Source organism: Canis lupus, chromosome 1 (assembly GCF_011100685.1).
Source record: "Canis lupus familiaris isolate Mischka breed German Shepherd chromosome 1, alternate assembly UU_Cfam_GSD_1.0, whole genome shotgun sequence".
Lineage (NCBI taxonomy): Eukaryota > Metazoa > Chordata > Mammalia > Carnivora > Canidae > Canis > Canis lupus.
The window spans coordinates 121,216,960-121,243,705 of record NC_049222.1 but is presented as its reverse complement, the minus strand read 5'-3'; the positions used below and the strand labels follow the sequence as shown (position 1 = coordinate 121,243,705).

The following is a 26,746-nucleotide window of genomic DNA, read 5'->3' as shown; positions in this document are numbered from 1 at the left end:
AGAACTCCCGGAGCGTGGGGAGTCAGGCTTGCTTTCTCAGAAAACGCACGTCCTTAGCATCTGCCAGTGCCCATCTTGGTCTAGAACAGACAGGTTCCCTCTCCCCTTCTCTCCGCTCCCTGCCATGCTTTATTCCCCAAGCAAGGGGACCCAGAGCATGATGACAAGGAGTTGGTAAGTTCCTGGCTCTGGCGCCCTCCCCCTGAAGACAATCTGAACTTACACTGTTTCCCCAACAGCTGTTCTAGATGAAGAAAACACAGTCATAATTAATAACATGTGTCCTGACAGTATGAATTAATAATTTATCATTAGGCCCAAACAAATTGAAATTATTCTTCAAGAGCCACACCTTTGCACATCTGAGAAAACAAGGTAAGAAGATGGGCGAAGAGTCCAGGTAACGTGACCTTTAGAGAAATGCCTTCACCCACCCCCCCCTCTCGCCACCCACCCACCCACAATACCTCTCCTGGGCCACTCTTGTTGAAATACTAAAATAATTTACAGAACTGAAAGTAATTAAACCCAAGAATCTAAGTGCTGATCAAATCGAGTGTATGTGCTCGAAATGTCTTCTTTTTTAAATGGGGCTTATAAAATATTCAATATTTGGTCAAGGACACTATGTAATCTTTCTAATAAAGATTCCTAAACCTAGAGTATGACAGTTGTTCAGGCAAGTGGTCATAAGCAGATTATGCTCCATTACTGCCTCTTTTTCTTTTATTTCCGAAAACGCACAGCACAATCCTGGTTGCAAACAGCAAACTGAATCTTTACATCCACGTCTCATGTAATTGTTTACCAATGTTGAAAAATCAGAGAAAGCTACCAAGTCTATGTATCCACCCTTTGCAATTCAGGTAAAAAAAAAATTAAAAAAAAAAAGAAAGAAAGAAAGAAAAGAAAAAGAAAAAAATCTAGAAGGAAAAAAAAAACCCATATTCATAGCCATTGTTTAGTAGGATTTAAAAATTAATTTAATGACTAACTGCAAATACTGGAAACTAGAATTAATCTGTCTGGATTTTTTTTTTTTAAAGGCTTACAGACATTTAAATGCATGTATCGGGACACTTTATCAACCTAACATAAAATTGTCATCTTATCTTATTATATGACTATTTTATGCATGTGTCAAAGAATTTAAAAATGACTGCCTGTCTATTGAGTCTAATTACAACTGCACATTATCTGTCTAGATGTACCAGTCCATATCATTGTTACCAAATACAATATATTGTATTCACCTTTCATTTTTAACTTCAGACAGAGAAACCACAATTTGGAGCATAACTAAAATACACACACGCACACGCACACACGTGCCGCCAGGCAGTCGCACCGCGAACACCTGAGAGGGTCTGCAGGAAGTGCTGGCGCTGCTCTGCGCTGTCCTGTCTCTTCCCGTGGGCCGTGGGAGGATGCTCAGGGGTGCCCCCAGACAGCTGCCTCGGAAGAAAGGCCCATCCACCTAACCGGGCTGCATACTAACACAGAACCGACACACACCCTACTTCTTTTTTTTTTTTCCTTTTCTTTTTTCTTTCTTTTTTTTTTTTTTTTTCCCTACTACCAGACCAAAGCTATTTTTATAGATTGTCCAGTGACAGGCAGGAATAAAAATGGGCCAGCAGGAAAGCCTCACAAACTGCACCCGGAATAACTGGGACCTGCTCACGTCCCTGGATGAACATGGCTGTTGTGCACCAGGACGGGGACTCCGCTCTTGTCCCTTGCACGCCCCTGCCTGTGACTGCAGCCCTGGCTCTGCCACCACCTGGGTACGACGGGAAGCCCCCGAAACGGTGCAGGCACTCTGCCCTCAAGAAGGGGATCCTTCTGCTTCCAAAAACCCCAGGAGTGGAGATGGAGGTGGAGGTGGAGGCAGGGTGGGAGGTGGGTGGTGGGGGGGGAGAGGAAGGAATGGCTTTAATTCTGGGACCTCACCTGGGCTTCCCGGCACCCCCAGGGCCCTGAGCAGTCACCTTTCGTTCCCATCGCTTTACAAAACAATCTTTGGTAAAAAGAGGGAAAAGGCAGACGTGTGAGACAATTTGGGGAAGAGCTGCTGATAACGTCAGCTATTGACTATGGCTCGCTTATGAGCGCGCTCAAGGCAACGCTGGGAACCAACTGACAACATCCACCGCTCACAATCAAGTGTGGCCCTGGAGAGCAGTGAAGCCCTAACTGACAACTGTCAAGATAATGGGGGCACAGCCACTGATTCTGGAAGATTCGCTTCCCTGGGTGGATGTCCAGGGAGGGCAGCCTTGCCTTCTGGCCTCTTTGTTTTTCTCCTTCATCTTCCTGATTTTTCCTTTTTTAAAATGTGCATTGTTCCTCCCGTGTTGTAGGAAAACGGGAGGGGGGCGGTCGCAGTGCAGCCCGAACCCGTCATCTCGTCACCTCGCTACAGGGCAGGACACCTGTCCAGAGGAGGCACGTGCGGCAAGCTTGAGAGCGAATGGGTTCCCAGGGCCGAGGCCGACATGCCCCTCCTGAACGCTCCACGTGCCTCCGTCACCAAGAGGAGCTGCCCAGCATGTGGACGAGACCTCAGAGGGCCAGGAGGGCAGTGCCTGCACGCAGCCAGGTACGCCGGGTGAGGCACGCCCACGTCTCCCGGCCCCGCCAACGCCCTGGGCCTTGCCACCTACCCACCCATCCTGCCCCAGGGGGACCCACGGTGACCGGGGACACGAGCAGAACCCAAGCAGTTCAGGCCACTTTCACAAAAATCAAGATGCTCTAAGGTTTACCCTCGTGATGTGACCCCCCCCCCCCAAGAACTCCTTAGAAGAAGACTCTCCTCTTTCGACGAGTAAGACTCCAAAGGGGTCAGTGGCAAGTTGTTGCTCATTAAGGATTTTTTTTTTTTTTTTTGCAAGTTGAGGCAATTTAGGTTTAAGATTTTACAGTCTCCCTCCTCCCCGGGAAAATGGCTATGAATGGATAAAATGTAATCTGCTAGGAAATACTGCTCTCGTTCTCTCTCTCTCTCTCTCTCTCTTTTTTTTTTTTCTGGGATCTTCAGAAAAATACTTGTTCCAAAAAAAAAAAAATCACGCACAGGTGAGAGTCCCGTTTTGAGCAAGGGACGATGGTCATTTTGCCTGAAGGACACTAGCCTCTCCAGCCCCGCTCCTCTGAGGCAGCAACATCTGGCCAGCACAAACGTACGGCCCTTTGAAATTACACGCCCGGAGGAAGGACACCCCTGCCCAGGTTTCTCTCCGGCAGGTGAAGAAATGTCTCTCTCCCTTTGAGAACAGAAGCCAGGCATGATTTCTGCCGAAAGAGAGAAAGAAGGAGAAAGAAGGAGAAAGAAGGAAAGAAGGAGAGAGGAGAAAAAAAAATCCTAAAGTACAGAAATACGTCTTTTCAGGGATTCTTAGAGCCTGCTCTGGCCTTCTGGAGAGCAATGTTACATTTGGCCTAGATATGAAGACTGCGTGCACCTGTGTGCTCCGTCTGCAAGCTCGACCCAGCTCTCAGCCCATTGTGGTTGTTATTCTACCCCAGACCATTAAAAGGGCCCTAATTCCTATGACATGATTATCCAGGTACCAAAGCCCATTTGTCACCTGCAGCAGAAAATTGAGTTAATGCACAACTAAAGGCAGCCAGGACTGTGTAATATCAACTTGATTACATCAAACTAGCTGCAAACCTAATTCTGCTGGATGACACTGCGTCGAGCTTGTCATCTCCAATCATTAAAGCTGTCAGGAATCCATCAGGTTTACAGCTAATTAGGTGAACACTAATGAAGCTGGCAAAACAACTTTTCTTTTTTTATGGCTGAGCGGACCTTTCAGTTTGGAGGGGAAAAAAAAAATTCTCGAGTGTTCTCAAGGTTGCTGGGGACTGGATTTCCAGTTACCAATCAGCAGACATCTTTCTTTTTCCCCACTCTGTATCAGTGCAAAGCAATCAATTTGTCATCACTCCCGGGATGCCACAAAAGCAGGCATGAACCTTATAACTTGCAGCTGTGAGAACTAAAAAACAGGAGGGAAAAAATGGGAAGTTTCTCGTCCACCCAAACCAACCAACCAACAAAATCCTCAGGCAGCTCACTTATTGGCCTGCGCATAGTTAGCTCCGGCCTAAGTGTGGAGGATTCTTTTTTTTTTTTTTTTTTTCCCTTCTCCTTCTCCTTCTTCTTCTTCTTGTTGTTCTTCTTCTTCTTTTTTTTCCTATCCCTCCCCTCTTCTTAAATAAGTAGCTCTTCAGACATTCTCTACCCCCTCCTCCACACGTCCATTAGGCAGAGGCATTCTGATAAAGTAAATCCAAAACCAGGGTATGGGAAAGAAAGAAAGCACTCACGCTGCCAACTTCTGATTGACCATTAAGCTATTGATGAATGTGCCTGTCAGGAGAGAGACAATTAAATCAAATATGAAACAAAGTCGTTTTGACGGGTCATTTTGATAGAGCAAAACCATTCTTCCATCTCCTATTAGCCGGGCAGTCAAGTTTTTATATAATGAATATTTCTTAACGGACCTGAGATTTCCTGGCTGTCTTTTTTTTTTTTTTTAAAGGTGCAAAAAGGTTAGTGAACAGGTTGCTTCTTTTAAAAAAAAAAAAAATACATGGATTTAGTCAACAGCACAGGTCCTCCTTCGCTAATATTTTTAGCAGAAAGTTATCACAGAAGAGTCTCAGATTGGCAAGGTGGAGGAGAAAAGATGAAGCAACCGTAGAGAGAGTTCTAAACTAAATGTAAAGATGTAATCACATATGGTTCATTTGATTGAGGCACACAGATACCTTAAAATGTGCATCCAAAAAGGAAAGAAAAAATTTCAAAGACTGGAAGAAGCCCAAGACACTCCTACTGCCCAACTTTGTGAAGGAGTCCTCCAAACTTTTAGAGTTTATTTTGGGTAGATAAGCTCATTGCTTGAGCTTGGAATTTAAAGGAGAAGGTGGGATGGGCAAGAAGCATCGCCAGGAGGTCACTGGGGTGGCATCGTCCTCCCTAGAACGGCCGCTGGGATCAGCAAACTTCCTAAATGTGGGCAACAACCGAGGACACACAGCAAAACCTGCATCACATGCCGTCCCCCCCCCCCACCCCCAAACCAAGTCTGTTTTCTTCTGGGGTTTTCTTGAGGCGTGAACAAGAAAGTACACTTCTGGGAGAAGAAAGAGGAGCGTCCCCTCTGCGTGACCCTGTGAGAGAGGAGACTCCAGTCCACGGTGCAGCCAATGTGCGAGCTCCACGGGCAGGGCAGTGGCGGCTCACATGATGGAAGTGACCATCACCGCCACCCCCAGGGCTGCCACAGGCACTCACCGAGGGGCAAGCGTGGGCGCGATGCCCGCCTTCCTCCCACAAGGGCGCCTGGCAATGTCCTGACCCTTCCTTCCCTCCGCTCTCCCTCCTTCCACCCAAAGAGCAGAACAGAAAGGAACCTCCACTGAAGCCTCCCGTTCAGGCAGCATCTGAACCTCTGCACGTCTGAGCGTTACTCATATCAAAATACATCCCGTCCATATGTGGTCCTCTCAGCAATCCCTCCCAAATCCCCGAAGTTGCACTGACAGGGCCCTAGTGACGTCACAGAGCTTGGCCTCACCATTGCGAGTGATTTATTGATGTTTATTGGGAATGAATAGATCAAAGGCAGCAGCATGACGGGCGATCAATCAGTCATCAAATCAAGGGTGGCAAAGGGCCAGAAACCCTTCTTCCAGGCAACATGCCCCCAACTGACATTATTGCAAAATAATGTTATGTGTCTGTGTGTGAGTGTGTGTGTGTGGGTTTTTGTTTGGTTTTCAATGATGCTTTTTTTCCATAAAATAATAATAATAATAATAATTGGCTCAGTCTTAACAGGAGTTGACACTCCTGGCAAGGAAAAAAAAAAAAGAAAAAAAAAGGGGGGGGGGTTAAAAAGTACACAGACGCGTCCCAGAAGTAAGTGCTCCGAGGAGGAGATGAGGGTGGGAGAAGCAGGGGAAGGAGGGGGTGGGGGTCAGGGAAAACACACGCGGGCAGAGGGGACGCCAGCCTCCGAGGCGGGCTTGACAGTCATCTGACAATACCCAGACCCCGTGCGCTCTGGCTTCCACCGCTTGCCCGCGTCGGGCCCAATAAATGAAGAATCAATCGGATTAGCAGGAAGGTGGCCAGGGGACCGCTCGCTCACTCGCCGGCTGGCTCCCGGGCGCTCCGCGCGCACCCGGCTGCGCCCCGCCGCCCGCCGCCGCCGCAGGGCGCGGAAGGTGTCCCGGGAACTCAGGTGACCCCGCCCGCGCCGCGGCCCCGGCCCGGCCCGGCCCGGCCCCCGCCCGCGCCCCCGCCCCCGCCCCGCGGGAGGCCGCCCCGCAGCCCCGGCGCAGGGAGGCGGCCGGCCCCGAGCGCGCGCGCCGCTCCAAGTGGGTGCGGGCCGGGCCGGGCCGGGCCGGGCAGGGCGAGCGCGGCGGGGCGCCCGGGGCGCGGGGCGGGCGCAGCGGAGCGGGGCGGCCGGCGAGCCCCGCGCGCCCCGGAGTTACTCCGCGCGGGCAGCGGCGGCCCGGGCGCCGGCGGGAGCGGGAGCGGGAGCGGGAGCGGGCGCGGGCGCGGGAGCGGGCGCGGGAGGAAGGGGAAGCGGCTCGTACCTGCTGCGCGCCGGGGCGCCTGCTGCTTCCTCCTCGGCATGATGCTCCTCCGGCGACTGCCACCGCCGCCGCCGCCGCTGCCGGGCTGGGGAGAGGGCGGGAGGGAGGGGCGGCGGGCCGCGGGGGGGCGAGGCGGGCCGGCTCGAGCCTCCCCCCCGGAGAGCGGCCGCCCGCAGGATGCTGCTGCGCCCCGGCTCTCCGCGTCCCCCCCTCTCCGCGCTCCGCCGCGATCCCCGAACGTGCGGAGGGAAGAAGGAGGGCGGGCGAGGGAGGCGCGGGGAGGAGGAGCGCGGGGGGAGGAGGAGGCCGGGAGGAGGAGGTGGCGACGGGGGAGGAGGAGGAGGAGGAGGAGGAGGAGGAGGAGGAGGAGGACCGCGCCGCCGGCGGAATGGGAAGTTTGACAAATCGCTCCGGAGGCCCGCGGAGGAGGGGGCGGGGAGGCGCGGCGGCCCTGCCCCCCCGGCCCCCGCCCCCCGCCCCCCGCCCCGGCCCCGGCCCCGTCCCCGCCGCGGGGCGCGGGGCGCGGGGCGCGGGGCCGGGGCCCGGGCGGGAGGACGAGCGCGGGAGCGGCCCGGCCGCCGCGGCCCCCGCCCCCGCCCCGCCCCGCCCCGCCCCCGCCCCCGGGCAGGGGGTCACGGCGTCCGGGGGGCCGCCCAGCCGCCGCCGCGGCCCGGGGCTCGGCGGTCCAGTCTCCTGCCCGCGGCGCGGCTGGAGCGGCGGCGTCGGCAACAGGCAAGCTTAGAGGAAAAGGAGATGATCGTGTCACCCGCCCGCCGCCGCCCGCCGCGCCCCCGGCCCCGGCCCCGGCCCCGGCCCCGGCCCCGGCCCGGACCCCGCGCCCGGACCCCGCGCACCCCCGCCCGCGCCCGCGCCCGCCCCCGCCCCCGCCCAGGGCGCGCCCCGCCCGGCCCGGCCCGGCCCGCGGCCCCGGCTCGCCCCCCGCCCCGCCCCGCCCCGCCCCGCCCGGGCCGCGCTCCTCCCCCCCCCCCCGCACCCGCGCCCCCGCCCCGCCCCGCCCCCGCCCCGGGGATGCCCGGGCCCGAGGGGGGCGGACAGGAGCGCGGCCCGGACCGGGCGGGGGCCGCCCCCACACCCGCGCCGCCCGGGCTCCTCCCCCGGGACCCGCCGCCGCCACTTCCCCCAATTTTTTCTCTTTTTTTTTCTTCCCGGGCAAACTTTCCCGGGCCGGTCCCGGGGGTCGGCGTGGGAGGGGGCGCCCCGAGCGCGCTCCTCCGCCTGGGAACGGCGCGGTCCCCCCGCGCGCCCCTTCCCGTCCCGTCCCGTCCCCGTCCCCGTCCCCGTCCCGGGCCCCGTCCCCCGGCCGCGCCCCCCGCCCCATCGCGGGCGGCCCCGAGGGCGGGACGGGGGCGGGGGCGGGGGCGGGGGCCGGGGAGGAACTCGGGCCCCGGAGCCCAGCCCCCCCCCCCCCCCCCCCCCCCGGCCGCCGCCCCGGGGCGCCCCCGAGACTGGGCCACCGCGCCCGGCGCCCGCTCGCCAGCGGTCCTGGGCGAGAAGAATTGATTATTGATTGGGCGATCGGGCGGCAGGGGCGCCGACGGGCCGCGCGGGGAGGAGCTGGCGGGGCCGCGCGGGCTCACTCACGGGCGGGCCGGGGCTCGTCGGGGCGCCCCCCGGGGCGGCGGCGGCGGCGGCGGCGGCGGCGGCGGCGGAGCGGGAGCCCGAGCCCGAGCCCGAGCGGCGCGGGCGGCGGCGCATCGATGCGCTGCGGGCTCGATTGCGTCTCCCTGGGCCAGCTCCTGGGCCGGGAATGGGGCGGCCGCGGCGGGGCTGGCTCGGGGCGCTGCCGGGCGGCGCTGGCGGGGCTGCGGGGGCGGCCGCCGGGCCGCGGTCCGGGGGGCGGGGGGGGCTGCTCCCGCGCGCTCCGGCGGGGCCGGGGGGGCTGCCCTGGACCCCGCGCCCCGCAGTCCCGGCGAGGGCCGGCCGGAGCCCCGCGCCCTGGGACTGGCTGCCGGCGCGCTCCCGGAGCTGCAAGCCCCGGCCTCCTTCCTTTTTCCTTTTTCCCCTTCCTTCCTCCTTCCTCCTCCCCCCCGTTTTTTTTTCTTTTTTTTTTTTTAGTTTCCTTTTCTTGCGTTTCTTTCCCCGTCTTCCTCGGCCCCCCTCGCCGTCCCTTTTCCTTTGTGGCTGTCTGTGCAAGTTTGTTTCAAAAGTTCACGGGCACCTTTCACGCTTTCTTTTCTTCTAGACCCGGGAGACCGCGGTCTCACCCAGACGGCAGGATCGCTCGGCCCCGCTCGCCCCCACCCGCGGGCCTGCGCTCGGGCCACCCGCCTCCCGGTGCAGATGCGCGGCGGCCGGCCTCCCGCCTCGGGCCGTAAGGGCGCGCGCAGGGGCGCTCGGAGCTGCGGGGTGCGGGGTGCGGGCCCCGCGCGGCGGCGGGGGAGGCGGAGGCGGCGGCGGGCTGCGGGGGGCGGCGGGGGGGGGGCGCGGCGAGCGGCGGCGGGAGCCGCTGCCCCCCTCCAGGCCCCGGAGACGCGGCCGCGGGGCGTGAAACGCTTCTTGCGAACGAGGAAACGGTGAGTTGGCAGGCGCCGCCCGCGGCCTCCCGGTGCTGGGCGCGGGCCCCGGAGCCTCTCGCCCGGCGGAGGGCGGGCGCCCCGCGAGGTCAGCCCCCGCCACCCCCGCTCGCCTCCCCGACGCGGGCGCCCCCGAAGCGCGCGGGAGCCGCCGGGTGCAGCGCGCACGGGAGGCTGAGAGTTCCAGGGCTTTGGCTGCCCCTCCTCCCCCCTTCTCCAAACCCCGTTCCCGCCGCCCCCTCCCCCCGCGGGCCGCGGCCTGAGCCCCGGGCCTGGAGCCACCCGACCGCTACCTCGCCCTCCCCTGCTCGGCCGCCGCGCGCCGCGCGATCCGCCCCAACATCTGTCCGTCCGGCCATTGGCGCATCCATCAGTGTCAATGAGCCGCGCATCGCAGCCGCAGCCCGTCACGCGCAACGCGGGCTCTGCGGAGCGCATCCTGCGGCCGCGCCGCCTCGCCCGGACGCCCCGCCGGGGTTCTGGCCCCGCGCGCCGCAGCCCGGGACCCTGCCCCCCGCGGGGCCCTTGGAGGCGCGCGCACCCCCTTTAGCACCGGGACCTCCGCGCGGCGCCAGCTCGGGCAGGCCTCCCCGGAGTGGGACGGCCCTTGCGTTTCCAAGTTCTCCATCCCCTCCTGTGTGCACTGGGTGTGGCGGAGGAGAAAAGGGAGGGAGGCTTCCCGCACCGGCCCCCAGCACCGTGCGGCCGGGGCGCGGGGGCTTGAGTGCGCTGCGGCTGGGCCCACCCTGGGGCAGCTCGGGGCCGGAGGGGGCAGCCCCAAAACTTTGCCAGGCCCCACCTGGCTGCCGCCCGGCGCGCACGGCCTGACAGTGGGCGGGGGGCGGGAAGGAACTCGCGCATCCCAGGCGAAAACGGGGACCCGATCTAGGGAGACCCGGCGGGCGGGCAGCAGCGCGCGTGTAACCCACATGTTATTTACAGACGGAGAAAGGGCAGGGCCGCGTGTCGGAGAAGCCGGAGCTTTGCGGGCAGCTCCCGGCGCCATTCTCCAAGAATGCTGACCTCCTCCGCCGGGGCTGCAGGTTCCCCTGCTTCTGCTTCTTGCTTTCCACCCCAGCCCCCTGCCCCACGGTCCGCAGGACACAGACCTTCCTATCTGAGCTGCACGGCCGGGCCACAGGGTCTGCTTTGCGCTCCCCTGAGAAGTTCAGGGGAAGGGCGCACGGAAGGACCCGACTCCTCGCTCGGACCTCTGCGGGGTGGCAGGTTACCCGCCTCTGTTCCCACTGCAGATATCTGTGTCGGGGTGTCCGGGGAGTTCCGCCTCCCCGGAGCGGGTCAAACCCTGTGCTTGCCTTCGTTCCGCGATTCGCGACTTAGGAGGGATGAGCAGCCGCTTCCCGCGAGCGCGGGGAGGAGGAGGCCGAGCCGGCGGCGCACGGCGCTCCCGGGGGCTCCTGCTGCGGGAAGGCCGCCGCGCGCTCCGGGGTGCGGCCGAGCCGTGCGCCCCGGCGGCGGAGCTGCAATTCTGCACGGGGCCCCCTCGGAGGAGGTGCGGACACCTCTGGAAAGCATCGACAGGCTTCCCGCTCCCGCGCGAGCACCTGCTAACTTAGCCCAGTGAGTCACGCACAAGTAACCCCCTGGACCAGTGAGCAGCTCCCGCTTTGGGGAGGTGCCGCTTTTCTGGGATAGATAGATACATAGATAGATAGTTAGATAGATAGATTTTTTTTTTTTTTGTAATCCTTGCAAACAAAAGGACAAGTGGGCTGAGGGGCCTGGGAGCGGCCCATTTCATGCGCAATGGCCACAGACGCCCTTAGGAGAAACCGACCGCTCCCACTGCGGCCAGCTGGCTCACCCCGCGGCCACGTTCAGGAGCCCAGGAAATTCCCAGAGGCCCTGAAAACAATTCCTGAGCCCCAAGATTGCGACTTGGGCCCAGTGCAACCCTGCTCCTCCGCCGCGGTGCGCTGCGCCCCATGCAGCAGTGGGAGCGGTGGATCCTCCCACCTGCCAGTCCTTCAGGTCAGGGGTTAGAAAGGTGACTCCAGCCTTTAGAGCTTGGAAGGCTCCAGGTCCCAGGCTCCCCCGGGCCTACCTGCATGGGTCCACCCCGCAGCAGGAGCGCTCCTGCGCTTGGCCAACCCGGGCCCCACCTGGGGCGACTTTGGGAGTTTAAAAAAAAAAGTCAAAAGCAGGCGTGGCTGCAAACAAGTGTGTGGTGGCTGCGGCGGGGCAGGGAGGTGGTCCTCAACACCCCGCTCAAGGGTAAGGAAGTAGGTGGGGTGAGAGGGTGGGGGGAGAAGCAGTTGGCCACCGCCTGGAGGCAGCCGCGTTTGCGTTCAAGGTGCGCATGAGGCCAGTGGGTGACAGGCGGCCTGCCCAAGGAAGGCCAAAGTATGTCCTCATTTGGGATGGCCACTGAGGGGGACGGTATAGGCAAGAAGGAGTCCTGGAAGCCACCAGTCCAGGCCGGATAGCCAAGGCAGGCCAAGGTCCCAGGAGCTTAGGGGCTTAGACCCAGGTCTTGAAGAGGGGTTCTGTGCCCTGGGAGGAGAACGGGGCCACCTGGAGGGACAGGGCATGCTGGGTGGAACACCCAAGGAGCCTGCACTCCCCCCAGTACGTCGTGTGAAGGCATTAGGCCCCGTGGAGGGCCTCTGGGGAGCCCACTGACTGCCCAGCTATGCCAAGAGAGGTGATGCCAAGGGCTTTCCCTACCTGGGTGCCCCTGGGATGCTGGCCTCCTGCCAGTCTGCCCCCTTCCACACTCCTCCTCACACTACTGTCTGGACTAGGCAAGGGAAGCGCCCTGGAAGCAGAGAAGCTGACTGCCTCCGCCTGCACACCCCACCGGGGACTGAGCCCCGGACCTCAGCCCCTGCCTATGTGCTCAGGGATTTGGACCCTGGGGCCCTCACCAGGGGATTAAACTGTGTGCTAAGAGCGCATTTACGCATTTACACAGCAGCGAAAGTTTGTTTCTCTTTTTCCGGTAGCTTTGTTTTAAGGAACCAGATGTTTTGTCTGTAAATTCTCCCAAGAACTTTTACAGTTTTGACGTGAAATAAACCTTTGAAAATCGGAGCGGTATATTAATGCCACTTCTGTGGGGCCTCGGGGTAGCCTCATGGGGAGCCTGGGTGTGAGCTAGGGTGGAACTGCGTGCGGGTGGGGCAGCTCAATCTTGGAAGAAAAGTAGGAGAGGGCTGTCTGCCAAGGTCAAGACTTGGTGTTGGGGTGTGAAGCCCCTCCCCCCAGCACACACAGGGATACACCTGCCCCCACCCTTCCCCACCTGGGCTTTACTACTTTGTAAATTTTTTGGAGCTGGTTGCACAGAGGTCTGACCCAGTTTTGCCGACTGTGCTCGGCATGCCCTCCACTCCCAGGAGGTCGGACCACTGGACTCAGGCCTGTGATCTTCCCTGGCCAGGTATGATGTCCCTAGTCTTTGGGGGAGGGGCAGAGCAAGGGGGCCCCAGGGGGCCCCTGAACTCCCAGGGCAGCTGCACGGAGAAAACTGGGTGGAAGCCGATCCTCCTCTTCAATGCCTCATTTTTATGGACTCGGACTTTCCAGGCGGTTATAAACGCATTAAAACTAAAAGAAAACTATCCCCCTTGAACAGGGCAGGAGGGAACGGGGTTATCCGAGGGGACCCAGGTCTTCCTATACGCACCCATCTCTTGGTTGGGTGATTCCTAGGGACCACTTTGTCCAGTTCCAAGGCAGGCTGGGGATCCCCCACCCACCGCCCCCGCCGGCCCCTGCTCCCAGTCTATGGTCTTCAGATTCGGAGAGTTCAATTTGGACCTCACTCCCCTTTCTTCTGTAATTATTTTTCAAGCTCACACATCTCCGGAACTTTCAAAAAGTTTTTATTTTTATTTTTTTTTTAGGAGACCCAAGATTTAATAAAGAAAATAAGTCTTGGTGTTTCGGTGTAAGGAGGTCATAGACACATCCCATCGACTTGGGAGGGAGCAATTGTCGGCCCCGTGACCTTTGCTTGCATCTCAGCCGACTTGCGCGGGGAACTTCCCGAGTTACTCGCTGCGGAGTGCTGTGGTTTTTCCCACTCTGGCTGAAATGGATTTTTGGAAACCATTGGAGCTTTAAAAAAAAAAAAAAAAAAAACACACAGAAAAAAAAAAAAGTACCCTGGAGACGGTGCCGCCACCGAGGGGCTGGGCCCTAGCTAGGAAGAAAGCACCTCTCTGCCCGCTGCAAGCAGAGGTGCCTGACCCCCCGCGCGGATGCAAGTGCTGCCCCGCTAGCCGTGGGCTGGGGCCACGCGTGGGCTCAAAGCCAGGCTGTTGGGCTCCCGTGCTGGAGCCCGAGGAGGGGGAGGAGGAGCAGGAGGGAGGGGAGGAGGGAGAGGAGGAGGTCTCGGATATCAAACCAGCGCTCCTCGCAGACCAGACAGCCCAGCCTCGCACGCCTGGTGACCTCATTAACTAGCCCGAGAATTTGCAAGACGAGGACATTTCCTTCTTCCCTTTCCCTCTACCGCTCTCCTCCTCTGTCATCCACATTATGGTTTTGTGTTCCTCCCTGGATTTACAAACGGGAGAGACCCGGGGCAGTTCTCAGTAGGACAGGTACCAGAGAGAGGGGCATTGGGCTGGTCTTCGTTCTCTTTCTCTCTCTCTCTCTCTCTCTCTCTTTTTATTTTTTATCTTTATTTTTATTTTTTTTTAATCTCTTGAAGCTTGGTGCCTATCCCTGGCATGTCCAGAATGGAAGAGCCGCAGTTCTTGGGGACGAGGCTGTCGGCAGGGTCAGACCCTTTGTATGCAGGTAGTCTCTGACCTCTCCAGGATTTTCCTCCTCTGCAGACAGGCTCTGATTTCTTCCTCCTGCCTTCCTCCCTCCCTCTGACACCTCTTTCCCCAGCTCTTCCATCTTCCATCCTCCTTCCTCCTCCTCTCCCCGCTGGCTTTTGCAGTTCTCTCTCTCTCTCTCTCTCTCTCTCCCACCAGTCCCTCCCCAACCAACCCCCTGACCCCCCCCCCAGCCGCCCGCCCACCCTGAATTTGCAAAAGTTCTCCCTTTTGCGCTCCTCCTGCAGTCGCTGCAGCTTTTTAGGTGGGGGGAGGGGGGAAGGGGGAGGGGGGAAGGGTCACAAATGGGCTGACCCTTGGCTTAAAATAAAAGAACATGTTAAGAAGTTTCAAAGCTGCCAATAAGACCCTTTAAGTGGCTGGTGATTCAGTGCCTGGAGTTGCGACGGTGGCATTGGTAAATGACTCCGATGCCCAAAGAAAAATATTACAAATGCCGCTGTCTCGGCCACCAATCGGGCTCAGCATCCCAGCGCGGGCACCCGCATTTGCATGATAAATTGGCCAGACCCGCGGCGGCCCAAGAAATATTCAAATTAGGCCGGGGGTTGGGGGTGGGGTCCCCCAGCATCCCCTTCCCCGCGCCCCCCAGGTGCCCCGGGAGCCCGCGGGACCACCTCTCCATCAGCGCCCTCTAGAGGTGGGCTCTGGGTGGGGGGTCGCTCCAGCCCCGGGATGGACCAGGAGGGATGAGGAGGGAGGGGCAGGTCAGGGTTCCCCCCAGGGCTGCTCCCCCACCACCACCACCAGGGGTGCTGCGGTCTCCCGCATGCACCTTGCGTCTGGATGTGTTGGCAGATTGCAGAGGCAGGTGGTGACCTCCTGGCAAGGAGAGCTCCAGCGCCTTCACCCCAACCCCCTCTCCTAGGAGTCCCATCCTAGGTTCTCCCAACACGGTTCAGGTTTGCTCCGTAGAGTTTCAAGGCGAGACCCTTGCCCACCCAAGCCCACCATACCTTCCCCCCAAATCGCTTTGCGAGATGGAAATGCTGGAGTGGACAAATCCAGCTGGCCCCCGAGCAGAGGACCGGGTGCCCACGCAGGAGGCTGGGCGCTGGGACTGGGTAGGGGCACTGCAGAGCCTGCGCCCTTCCCCCCGGGGCTGGTGGACCTCAGCCAGGCTGTGGGAACCGGGCTCCCGGGAAAAGCTGGCAGCGTTAGTATGCGGACAGTGGCCCTCCGCAGGCACAGCTCCTCCCCTGGGGAAACGTGTCCTGGAGAGAGTGTCCAGACCTCCAGGCAGGAGCTCCTGTGAATGTGCAAAGGCATGCCAGGGGGGATGTGTGTCCAGGTTGTAGATGCCCAGCCAGGAGGGGTGTGGAAATCGGGATGTGCAAGTGCACGTACAAGGGACAGGCTCTGCAGCTGTGCTGACCGCTGGCTGTGCCCGGGAACAGGACGGTGCAGGCACCAGGTGAGCCGGCCTCCTGGCCTGGCTCCTCCTTGTGGCTCAAGACTCCGCAGGGGGCTTTGCACAGAAGACTGGGTTGGCTTCTGCCAAGGACCAAGGACGGGGAGGGGTGGGGGGTGGAGGGGTGGGGGTGGGGGCATCTCGTGTCCCCTGAGCATCTCTCCCCTGCCCCCAGCCCCGTAGCCCATCCTGTGCCAAATACCCTGGGGCCTGGCCGCCCCGCCCCTGCAGCCTCATTTTTAAAGTCCAGGCTTTAGAAGTTTGATTGTCTTTCCCTAGCGTGGACTGGCAATAGTATTGTTGTTTTTTCATCTTCGCAGGTCTTAGACTAGGGGCCCAGGCAAACACTGATCTGGGGGTGGCGGGGGTGGTAGGTGGGGGTGGGGAGGGATTATGTTTGCCTCCAACCTTCCTCCCTGTCAAAAGGATGGTCAGGCTGAAGGGAAGTCCTTCTAGTTATCTCTCTAGGAGACACTCAGCTCAAGGAGTCATCTGCGGGGGCCCAAGGGCTTGGGGGATGACGCAGAGGTGCCGGAGGGTGGTGTTCTCAGAGCCTGGCCCCAGGCTGGCCAAGTAACGTAAATGCACAAAGGAAAACAAAAGAGTAGCTACTGAATACAAATTTGAGAGACACTGAGTTTTGACTTTTGATCCCTTTACAGATGTTATCAACACCTTCAAAATATATTGGCGAATGGGGGGAGTTGAATCTTAAGAAGCCTTTTGCATCATTTAAGTTTTTTTTTTTTTTTTTTAAGGAATGTTTTAGCTGAAGAGAGGGGCTTGCTGGGAGTGCACCGGGAACAGACGGTAACGGGCTAGGTTCAGGTGTAAAAGGGCCTCCCTGCTTCCAAGAGAGTCCTGAGTCCCAGGCGACTGGAATGGCGGAGGAGGCTCCCCTGGGAGGAAGCCTTTTGCCGCACCCTGTGAGGGGAGTAGCTCTCCCAGAGGTTCCAGGAAGCCTCCCCTCCCAGCCCACAAACCCTCCTTACTCCTCCTCAGGCCTCACCTGTCGGCCAGGACAAATGAGACCTGAAAATGGGCCAGAGTCATTCTCCAACAGTGAAATTTGTCAAGGAGTCGGTCCCGTCTCAAATGTCCAGAAACGCAAGCCGCTCCCCCTCGAGGACGGTGCTATCTAGGGCACGTCGCGGAGCGTCAAGGAGGTAGACAGCAAAGGTGAGAAACGCGGAGAACTGGCTCTCCAGCCCAGCACCTAGTCCTGCCTGAGCCAGGCTGGGCACAGGGAGCGAGGGAGAAGCAAGTGGCTGCTGTCTCTTGGGAGACACGTGCCAGGCCGCAGCGTAGAAGGCTCAAGCCCGCCGTGGGGCTCCTCGTGGGGCTGCTCATGGGGCCGCTCGGCCTGTGCACCTGTGCACTTTGCAGGTGAATGTGAGCTCTGACCATGTGACGCAGGGCCTGGGCTCCTGATCCTAACTCACTGAGTGCCCTTGGGGCCGATTGCTACCCCCCACCCCTCTTTCAGCCTCATCTCCTTTGTCTCTAAAGAGGGGGAGCTCTCTCTCCAACTGAAGCATTGAGTAGGGACTGGGGGGGATCCATTGAAAGTTGGAGATGCCCTTTGAGACCTTAGCCTCTCCGTGTGCATACTGGAGCTTTCAGGGTCAGACAAGGGTTGGAAAGAGGAGTGGTGTTACTAGCTGTGTGCCCGTGGGCAGGTCACAGTCGAGCCCTCTGCCCGGGTACAGGGGATCCCTTGCTGAAGAGCTGGGCAGGCAGTGGGTGGACAATAAATGACCGCCCCTCCACCAGCCACCGGGAGAAGGGTAGCCACAGGGTCAGACCTCCCCGAAGACCGGCTTCTAAGTCCGCTGAGATTGCACACACCCCAGGATGTAAGCAGGTGCTTGGACCAGGCAGAAAGAAAGGGCGCGGGGAGTTGCTGGAAGCGGAGCGGCGCACAGGCCTCCTGACTTCCCAGGAAGAGGGAGCATCCGCAGGGCGACCGAGGCAGATTCCTCCAGGTTTTTCCAGGAGCTAATTAAAGGAAGGGGTATGGTGAGGAGCCTCACTGTTATTTCTGTTTTTCCCTGTTAGTAGTGACTGGAATGTGCGCCATCCAGGTCAGATGGAAAATAGAAGCCTGGAAAATCTGACACTCTCATTGATTTGCTCTCTGCCATCGCTACTCGTGAGAGGAAGAAATGTGACTTCAAAATTGCAATTAGGAACCAGCTCGCTAAGGGCTCCTTGCGTGAGCTCCGGTGCTGGGCCCATCACAGGCCTGCCTCTTCTCATTTCCCGAGGAGGCGGGTTCATTCATAATTTTCAATGAAGCAGGTGATGCAAACGTGTAACCCCCCTGCCCCACTCACACACACACACACACACACACACACACACACATACACACACACACAGTAGTGCTCATACCTGCCAGTCCGGAGCCTGCCTCTCCTTTCGCTCAGGTCTTTGAAAGCACAGGCAATTTTCCCAATGTTTAAAAACTACTAACTCCCTTTCAAACATTCTTTAACCTTTAATGTTTTGTAACTTGATGAAAAGGTCATTTTGTTCCGAAGATGCGGCTGTCCCGTAATTGTTCAGCTATCAGAGTGAATTCCACCCAAATCTCGAAGTCTTTAACGGGATCCAAACCACCATGCACACTCGTGTGCGCACACACACATACGCTCACATCCAGATATAGATCGATACTTTCCAACATACGTCTCTGTATATGTACATATGTGTATATATATTTAAATTTTTGTGTCTGTGCACACCCATATATGAGTAGGATTACTACGTTCCCCTCTTCTCTACGGGGGACAGATTCCAAGACCCGCAGTAGGATGTCTGAAATGGGATGATACCAAATCCCGTACATCCTATGTTTTTTTTCTACACATACATGCTCATGATGACATTTAATTTGCCATTTAGGTATAGTAAGAGATTAACAAAAATAATTAATAATAAAATATGATGATTATAACAATATACTGTCATGAGAGCTATGTGAGTGTGCGCTCTCTCCCTCTCTCTCTCTCTCTCTCTGTGCCATACTCCCCCGTGTTCTGGTGATGATGTGAGACGCTAAAACGCCCCGGTGATGAGATGCAATGATGTGGGCACCATGACATGACAGTAGCTACTATTGGCCTCCTGACCCTACATGGGCAGGATCATCTGCTTCCAGAACACGCTTGACAGCGAGTAACTGAGACCACAGGAAGTAGAACCGCGGATAAGGGGACTCCTATAACATCTCTAGTCTTTTGGCAGAATGAGTTCTTTGCAGGAAAATCTCTATAAAACTTACTTTTGTTCGAATGAGAAGGTGCTAAGCATTCAATAGTAATCATTTATTATGCACTGCGCTTGTTACCGATTTCTTTAAAAAAGGTTTAGTCAATTTCTAATTTAACAACTCATTGCTATCCCTGCAATAAATGCCCCCAGAGGCCTAGGAGAATTGAGATGTTTTTCCATCGGCCTTCTTACCCAGCGTCAGCTTCTCAGTGGTCCAGGACACTGGGAGCCGTTCCCTGACTCTCCTCTCTTTTTCTAAGCTGATGTATTCTTGGACACAGATCCCTAAGTGTGTTAGATTTCTATTTAAGATGGACTTTAATGAACAACAAAAAAAAAAAAGATGGACTTTAATGGACTCAAATAAGACCATAGAAGCATTTTCTGCGAGGAAATTCTGTGAAGTTTATGCCTGGACCCCACAGTATGCATTTTACTTGGCCCAGAGTATCGGATGTGGCCTCCTGCACTCCTGGTTCTGACGGTTGAATATCTAAGGTGAAAGACCTCTGGTATATCGGAAGCAGTTGGGATAGAGAGAAGCGTGTGTCGACTCACATAAGGAGCAGGTCTGACCTAACGTGTGATGAATCAGTAGGAGAACTCCATAGGATTCGCCGTCATATTAAATGTACGAGCAAGGATCGATCCTTTTACAAAGAATACAATTTTTACTTAAAAGCAAATACTTCTAAAGGACCTCTGGCTGGAGCAAATGGTAATGAAGTCAAGCAAAGCTTAAGACCATCCAGATAGTCTGTCTTGGGGGCCAGTCCTCCAGAATTCCTCACTCAGGACCGCTATTCCATAGTAGTGGCACCAGACTGCTTGCTGGCATTTCTCTAGAATCTGTTGTTTCGTGCATGTGCGTGTGTCTTTTTTTCCCACTTGTTTCCGTGTATGAGACGTGTTACAAATGTCAAAGAACATGTAGATCACGTGTATGGTTTAAATAATATTACAAAGCCGATCACCGAGTAACCACTACTCCATCACCAGAAGCTGCACCCCCAACGCCTCCCAATTATAACGCCCTTTCCTGAAGGCCACCACCATCCTGACTTCTATACCAATCACTTTATTGCCTTGTTTTGTGGTTTTAGCAACTTATGTGCACAGCGCCGTGCCTGATTTTCAGCCTTATACCCGCGAAATCATATTGAATGAATTATTTTGTGTCTTGTTAACTTCACTCAGTGTGGAATCTGTAGCCTTACCATGTGGATGCAGGCAGTTGGCCATTTTCAAAGCTGTAGACCGTGAATCTATCACAATAGAGTAGGGTTTGTTTGGGTTTTTTTTTTTTTTTTTCCCAAACAACAATAGCAAACAGTTGTTTTGCTATTATGGAAAGTACCACTGTGAACACACTTACCCATGCATTGTGCACGTGTGGAAGAGCCTATCTGTGATACGCACATGTGAGGTGGTGTTACTTGGTCTCTGGCTTGTGTATCTACAACTCCCAACTGTTCTTCAAAGAGATTAGGGCAGTTTTCACTCCCAGAAGGTATTTCGAAGTCTTTCCATTGTTCTGCCTCCTTGTCAGCCTATGATATTATTAGCTCTCCCCCCCCCTTGTGTTTCATACTTCCTAACCTAGTCGTTGTGATTGCTGTCGGCCTGTGTGTAGCTTGCGTTCCCACAAATGCTAAGGAGATCGAGCATTTTTTGGGTATGTTCATGGTCCCTTGGATTTCCTTTTCCCGAGGGCCCTCTCCTAGTCCTTTTTCCATTGTCTGTTGGAGGTAAACGTCCCGTAGTTTCACGGACATTGTTTCAAGTTGCTCTGGGCCTGTGGGTCAGAATAGAAACGGCTCAAGGAGATCCCTGTGGATCAGAATAGAAGGGGCTCAAGGAGATCCCCGTGGATCAGGACAGAAACAGTTCAAGGAGATCCCCATGGATCAGAACAGAATCAGCTCAAGGAGATCCCTGTGGATCAGGATAGAAAGGGCTTAAGGAGATCCCTGTGGATCAGAACAGAATCAGTTCAAGGAGATCCCTGTGGATCAGGATAGAAAGGGCTTAAGGAGATCCCTGTGGATCAGAACAGAATCAGTTCAAGGAGATCCCTGTGGATCAGAACAGAAACGGTTCAAGGAGATCCCTATGGATCAGAACAAAATCAGTTCAAGGAGATCCCTGTGGATCAGAACAGAAACGGTTCAAGGATATCCCTGTGGATCAGAGCAGAATCAGCTCAAGGAGATCCCTGTGGATCAGGATAGAAAGGGCTCAAGGAGCTCCCCATGGATCAGAACAGAAAGGGCTCAAGGAGATCCCTGTGGATCAGAACAGAAACAGCTCAAGGAGATCCCTGTGGATCAGGATAGAAAGGGCTCAAGGAGATCCCTGTGGATCAGAACAAAATCAGTTCAAGGAGATCCCTGTGGATCAGAACAGAAGCAGCTCAGGAGATCCCTGTGGATCAGAGCAGAATCAGCTCAAGGAGATCCCTGTGGATCAGGATAGAAAGGGCTCAAGGAGCTCCCTGTGGATCATGACAGAAACGGTTCAAGGAGCTCCCTGTGGATCAGAACAGAAACAGCTCAAGGAGATCCCTGTGGATCAGGACAGAATTGGTTCAAGGAGATCCCTAAGTGCACTTCCTAGGATGCTCTTCCCGAATCACTCTGGCTTCAGGAAATCGTCTAACGGTGAATCCTGGCTCGATTGTACAAACAGCAACGTGGGTGGCTCTGCCGTGTGCTCTGTGTTCTCAGTGCCAGCTCATCCTCAGTGATCTCCTGATTTCAGGAGGGCCTCACGTGAGTAGGACTGCGTGTTCTTCTGTCCACAACAACAGAAAAAGAATTAGAAACTGTTCACTGCCCCGTGTGATCTCCAGCCTTCCCTTCGGCTTCCAGGGTCCCGTTGTGTGGACCAGCAGCCGTCACGGGGGAGTGCCACGCCCCGGGTGGGTGGATGAACATCCCTTGTAGGAGAAAATGAAAACACTTTCGGGAGGGTCAACCTCAAGCAGCCGACACAGTTGCGACCCAGGCTGCGGGTTTCTAAAGATCATCTTTTTAAAAATTTTCATAGAGTGAAATTCACTCTTCGGGTATACAGTTCCCGGAGTTTCGACCCATTTATAGAGTTGGGGAGTACCCCGGATACCTCTGTCACCCCCAAAACACTACCGCGCTGGCCCTTGTGAGGCCCAGGGGTCCTCCTGCCCTCACTCCCACGGCCCCCACACCTGCCTGGAAGCACTGATCTGTCCTTCAGCCCTAGAGCTTTGCATTTTCCAAAATGTGATCTACACGGAATTATACCGGAGGTCGCCTTTTGAGTCCAGCTTCTTTCATTTCATAGAATGGATTTGAGGTTGCCCCGTGGGTGGAGCGTATCCCTATTTTGCACGGAGGTCCCACGGTTTGTTGATTCGTGCACAGCTGACACACAACTGGATTGTTTCTCGTTTGGGGCGATAATGAATAAAGCTGGGTGCTCGGCCGTATGTTAAAGAGTATGTTTAACCTTATGAGAAGCTGCCAAACTGCTTCCCAAGGTGGCTATATCGTTTTGCACCCCCCGCTCCCCGCGCTTCCCCTTCAGCAAGGAATGAGGGTTCTTTCGGCTTTAATGGGGCTGGAAGTGCTTTGCCAAGTGAGAGAGGGTGCGACACAGGGCACCCACGTGGGGGGACATCAGAGGTGGTGTTTCTAAACTCTCAGCTCCGGTGGGGTCTTGCTCATCCTGCCCTGTGCAGACGCGATATTTCTCTTTCCAGGGCGTTTGCTTCTTGGGAGGGAGACGGGAAAGCATCTCTCGACCCGTCTCACAAATGAGGCCAGAGAGCTGCCTCTCTCGGTGGAACCAGCCTGGCTTTATCCAGTGCCGCCACCGAGCAAGATCCCATAGCCCCGTGTTTTATTCCCAAACCCGAAAAACGAAGTGCAGGCCTTTGGAGCCTCGTGATGCTGCGCAGCAAGAACCAGGAGAAGGAACCCATCCAGAAGTGAAACCGGGATGTCAGAGCTGGCAGGGACATGGGCGAGTGTCACTTCAGACCCGGGAACCTATCACACATCTGGGGCCCAGATGCAGGGCAGGGGCCCACCACAGGCGAGCTGGGATGGGCTGATCATCTGGGGTGGCTGTGGGCTCAGGGGCAGGGAGGAGGCTCGGCGGCTGGTGCGCTGTGGCCGGAGGCCTGGCTTCCTTCCATCCCCCGCACCTTCCCTCCTTTCCTCCCAGTGCCCACTTCTGAGGCACCTTCACATTTCAAACGTCCTGAGAATATGTTTAATTAGAACTTGGCCATACAGCCTTTTAAAATAAAACAGAAGGGACCAGCTAATTATATCGCTCAGCATTCTGTGGCAAACATATATATATTTTTTAATAAAACACTTTCCTAACCAGAGTAATCCCTGGAGATGCAAATCCTCATTTATAAGAAGTCTCCCAAAGGGAGTTAAAGAGAAGATGCCCTTATAAAGAAAAGAGACAAAGACAGTGGGAAAGTGTCTTCGAAGAGCTTTTAAAAGACACGCTCACTCCGAGGTTGAGGTAGAGCTATTTTAAAGATGCAAATTTTTATTTCAACTGTCTTATAATTCTTCCCTGTATTTTTGATAATTTATACCCTTCTCCCCGCCTCTGGATTATTACCACACATGCCCATACTGCTCATCCTGGTATTTGTCATAAGTACAATATTTAAATAAACAAATGATTTTCTCAAAAATGCACTTTATCTCCTGCTGGTTCTCCCCCCCTCCTCTCTGTCTGTGACGAACCCCTGACGGTCCATGCAGGTGCCGCCGCGGTGTCGTGCAGAGTGCGGGGCGGGGTACGGCGACCCTGCCCACCGTCTCTGCAGCCCAGGAGGGCTTAGGCCCTCTGGCAGCGAGTCTCTGGGTGTGGTGGGCTGAGGGACACTTGCATTTGGGAGGCCGACGGCCCCAGTGGGTGACAGCAATAACAGTATAGCCAACGAGTGCTCGTGTGGGGGTTACTGCACACCTGGCAACGAGCTCAGAGCTGTAGGTATCTCATTTAACCTGCAAGACACTGTCTGCAATGTGGGTGCTCTTACTCCATTTTGTGGATGAGGATGGTGAGACCAGGAATGGTAGGAACCGTTTGGCCATTTGAAGGGGCAGGGCTTGACCTCAAACTCAGGTCTGCGGGCCGCAGAACTCAGCCCCACCCCACCACGCACAAGCCTCAAGGACCCCCCTCCCCACTCCAAGAAGGCCCTTTGTGACTATGTGCTGGGTACACCATGTGGCACAGACCCTGCATTTCCAGTTACGTCCTGCATCCTCGCAGGGTCCTGAGCAGAAGAGGGAGGGCGCACTCAAATTCAGATTATTCGGGAGGATTGCCCAAACAGGCTGTTGGCAAAGGTGATGGAAAAGGTGAGCTGAGCACAAGAGAAGGGTCTCAGAACTGGTGCAACCCCCCAGTCACCCGGGCCCGCAGTGGTTGCAGGATCCTGTCTGGAGGCTGGAGGCCAGGTGGAGTGTGGCAAGGGGCGTCTTGAGAGCCAGGACCTTCGGAAGACCTACAGGGAGGTGGCCAGGGGATGGCACCCCCGGACTGCCCTGTGTCCTCATCCTTCGGTTTACCGCTGGGACTGTACTTCGGATAAACCCATCAGAAGGTCTCGGGCAAAGGTCACGCAGCCATCCATGGGGGCCATCCAGGCGGGCCTCCTGGGTGCAGCACAGGGGACTCCGCCCAATGCCCAGGGCTCCTGCAGAGCATCCACCGGGGCCGGCTCTGTGCCAGGACAGAGGACAGGGAGGCAGCAGTGGGCCTCCAGGTGGGATCTTAGGAGGAGGCCTTGACTTGGCCGAGAGACTCAATGACCCACCAGGCTCAAGGTGCAAAGCCTTCACGGAGAGCTTGGCGTTTGCCTTGTGACTGCCTGGGAAGGGGGCCCACGGGAGTGGACGTGCCTCTCCGTCCACAGCCACTTGCCACACTCACGCCAACTCCTGAGGTTGACCCTTTTTACTCGAGACACGATATGTATAGTTCTCTTTTATCGAAAGCTTATTAAATAAGATTTAGTTGAAAAAATAGAAGAAGAGGGAAGTCATTTATCATCTTGTTCTCCAAAGACAACAACCATTAATGGTTGGGTAGACCTGTCCTCTTGCTTCCCTCCCAAGTTACAGTAATATTTTTTAAGCAATTTTGAATTATGCATTTTTGATGGACCATTGTCACGGCCTTTTGCCGTGTTACAATCGAATGTGGGGTAAGCCTAGATTTTGGGGGCTGCGTAATATTCCCTTTGTGGGAATTGTCATTCTCCTACCATTTATTTAGATGCTGGGGCTCTTTTCTAATTTTCATTCATATTATATAATGCTGTAATTAAGAATTTTGTATATCAATTTTTCTTTTCACATTTCAGGGGATTTCTTCAGGATGACATCCCCAAAATAAAATGACCAAATCAAAGGTGTAAACCTTTATTTAGGGGCGCCTGGGTGGCTCAGTCGGCGAAGCATCTGCCTTCCACTCAGGTCATGATGTTGGGGTCATGGGATCCGGCCCCACTTGGGCTCCCTGCTCAGCTAGGAGCCTGCTTCTCGCTCTCCCTCTGCCCTTCCACCTGCTTGTGCTTGCTTGCACTCTCTCAAATAAGTAAATAAATAAAATCTTTTTAAAAATTCAAAAAAAAAAACAGGGGCAGTGCAGGTGGCTCAGTGGTTTAGCGCCTGCCTTCCGCCCAGGGCCTGATCCTGGAGACCTGGGATCAAATCCCATATTGGGCTCCCTGCATGGAGCCTGCTTCTCCCTCTGCCTGTGTCTCTGCCTCTCTCTCTGTGTCTCTCATGAATAAATAAATATAATCTTTAAAAAAAACGTTAAAAAAAATAAACCTTAGTTTAGGCAGTAAAGTACCTAACACGATGCTGCCTACAGAATAGACTGGATGGGACCTTCAGCCGGTTTGGAGGCGAGCACTCAGGTGAAGGCTCTTGACCAGTGACTTACTCCAAGGCCTTCCCTCTGGAACGACACTGGAATATAGAGCAAGCCATGCGGGCGATTCTTAGTTTCATTGTAGCCACATTTTAAACAAGCAAAAGAAACAGGTGAAATCACTTTCAATACGATATTTCATTCAACCAACTGTGTCTAAAAATTATTATTTCCGCGTCGGAATCAATATAAACATTATCAATGTTATATTTTACATTTTTTTTCCACGCAAACTCTTGAAACCCCGTGTGCCTTTTACACTTATAACACACTGCAGTGCAGACCAGTCACATATCTCTGGTTCCCTCGGAAATATCCATGGAGCGCTTCCTAGATGTGAACCCCGTGCCCGTCCCTGGGGATACAGGTGAACAGACTTTTTCTCGTGGAGTCATTACAGACCTTATCAGCTCTCTTAGGGTCTGGCGAGGAGACAGACCTTAATCAAATAATTGCACAAGTGCGAAATTTCAAGGTAAGTGCTCTGAAGGAAATATATATTGAAAAAAATAAATGCTAACCCGTGGGTCATGGCTCGCTCGGCCTGTCCCTAGAGGTGCTTCATAGAGGTTGGCCAGGCTGTCTTGGTGAACACTGATTTGACCGATGAGGAGGGAGGATCTCAAGGTGCCTTCGGGTCCCGAGCATCCCAAATCCACACTTGGGAAGTTTCTAGGACGGACAGCAGCTCACCAGCTCTTAAGTCAGTGACCCTACCCAGTCCATGTGCTGTGTTTATCCTCTCCGAAAACGCGTGAGGCCAGCTGGAGCACCCCCATTAATGAGGAAGCAGAAGGCCGTGCATTCGTTCCTTCATTCATTCACGCGTCAGTTCTTCCCGAGTAACCCCGGGGGAGCAGGCAGGAGGCCTGGGTGGGGGTGGGTTGCTGGATGTCAGGCACGTTCGGAGGAGCAAGGCCAGCATTCTCTCTGGCCACACTGTGCTGCCAACGGGACACACTTTCCCAGAGAAGATAACAATTTAAAAAACAGAGGAAAAATCAATGCTAATACAACTCCTTTTCTGGTTCCTAAAATGACATCGTCCGCCGGCGGCGCCGGGGCTCCGAGCCCGTGGCTATGCCGGGAAGCGTGAAGCCGGCGGATGGATGCAATCTCGTGAGCTC

The 26,746-nt window shown here is 55.8% G+C and overlaps 1 protein-coding gene and 1 non-coding gene across 5 annotated transcripts in view; one reads left to right on the top strand and one right to left on the bottom strand.

Annotated features, from left to right (window-relative positions):
* TSHZ3 (teashirt zinc finger homeobox 3) overlaps window positions 1-6,735 on the bottom strand; it is an 85,658-nt gene extending 78,923 nt beyond the window's left edge. For 3 of the 4 annotated variants that reach the window (XR_005354813.1, XR_005354814.1, XR_005354815.1), the window contains exon 1: window positions 6,628-6,735. Coding sequence is in view for 1 of the 4 variants with exons in the window: in XM_038529517.1 (XP_038385445.1) it covers window positions 6,628-6,667 (40 nt within the window). In the remaining 3 variants the exon portion in view is untranslated. The remainder of the gene's footprint in view (window positions 1-6,627) is intronic. The other variant, XM_038529517.1, reaches the window with a different exon arrangement.
* Window positions 6,736-9,679: 2,944 nt separating this feature from the next.
* Window positions 9,680-12,213, top strand: LOC102152485. The gene is made up of 2 exons (XR_005353239.1): window positions 9,680-10,742; window positions 11,927-12,213. It is a non-coding gene; the product is annotated as an uncharacterized LOC102152485 (transcript).
* Window positions 12,214-26,746: the final 14,533 nt, after the last annotated feature.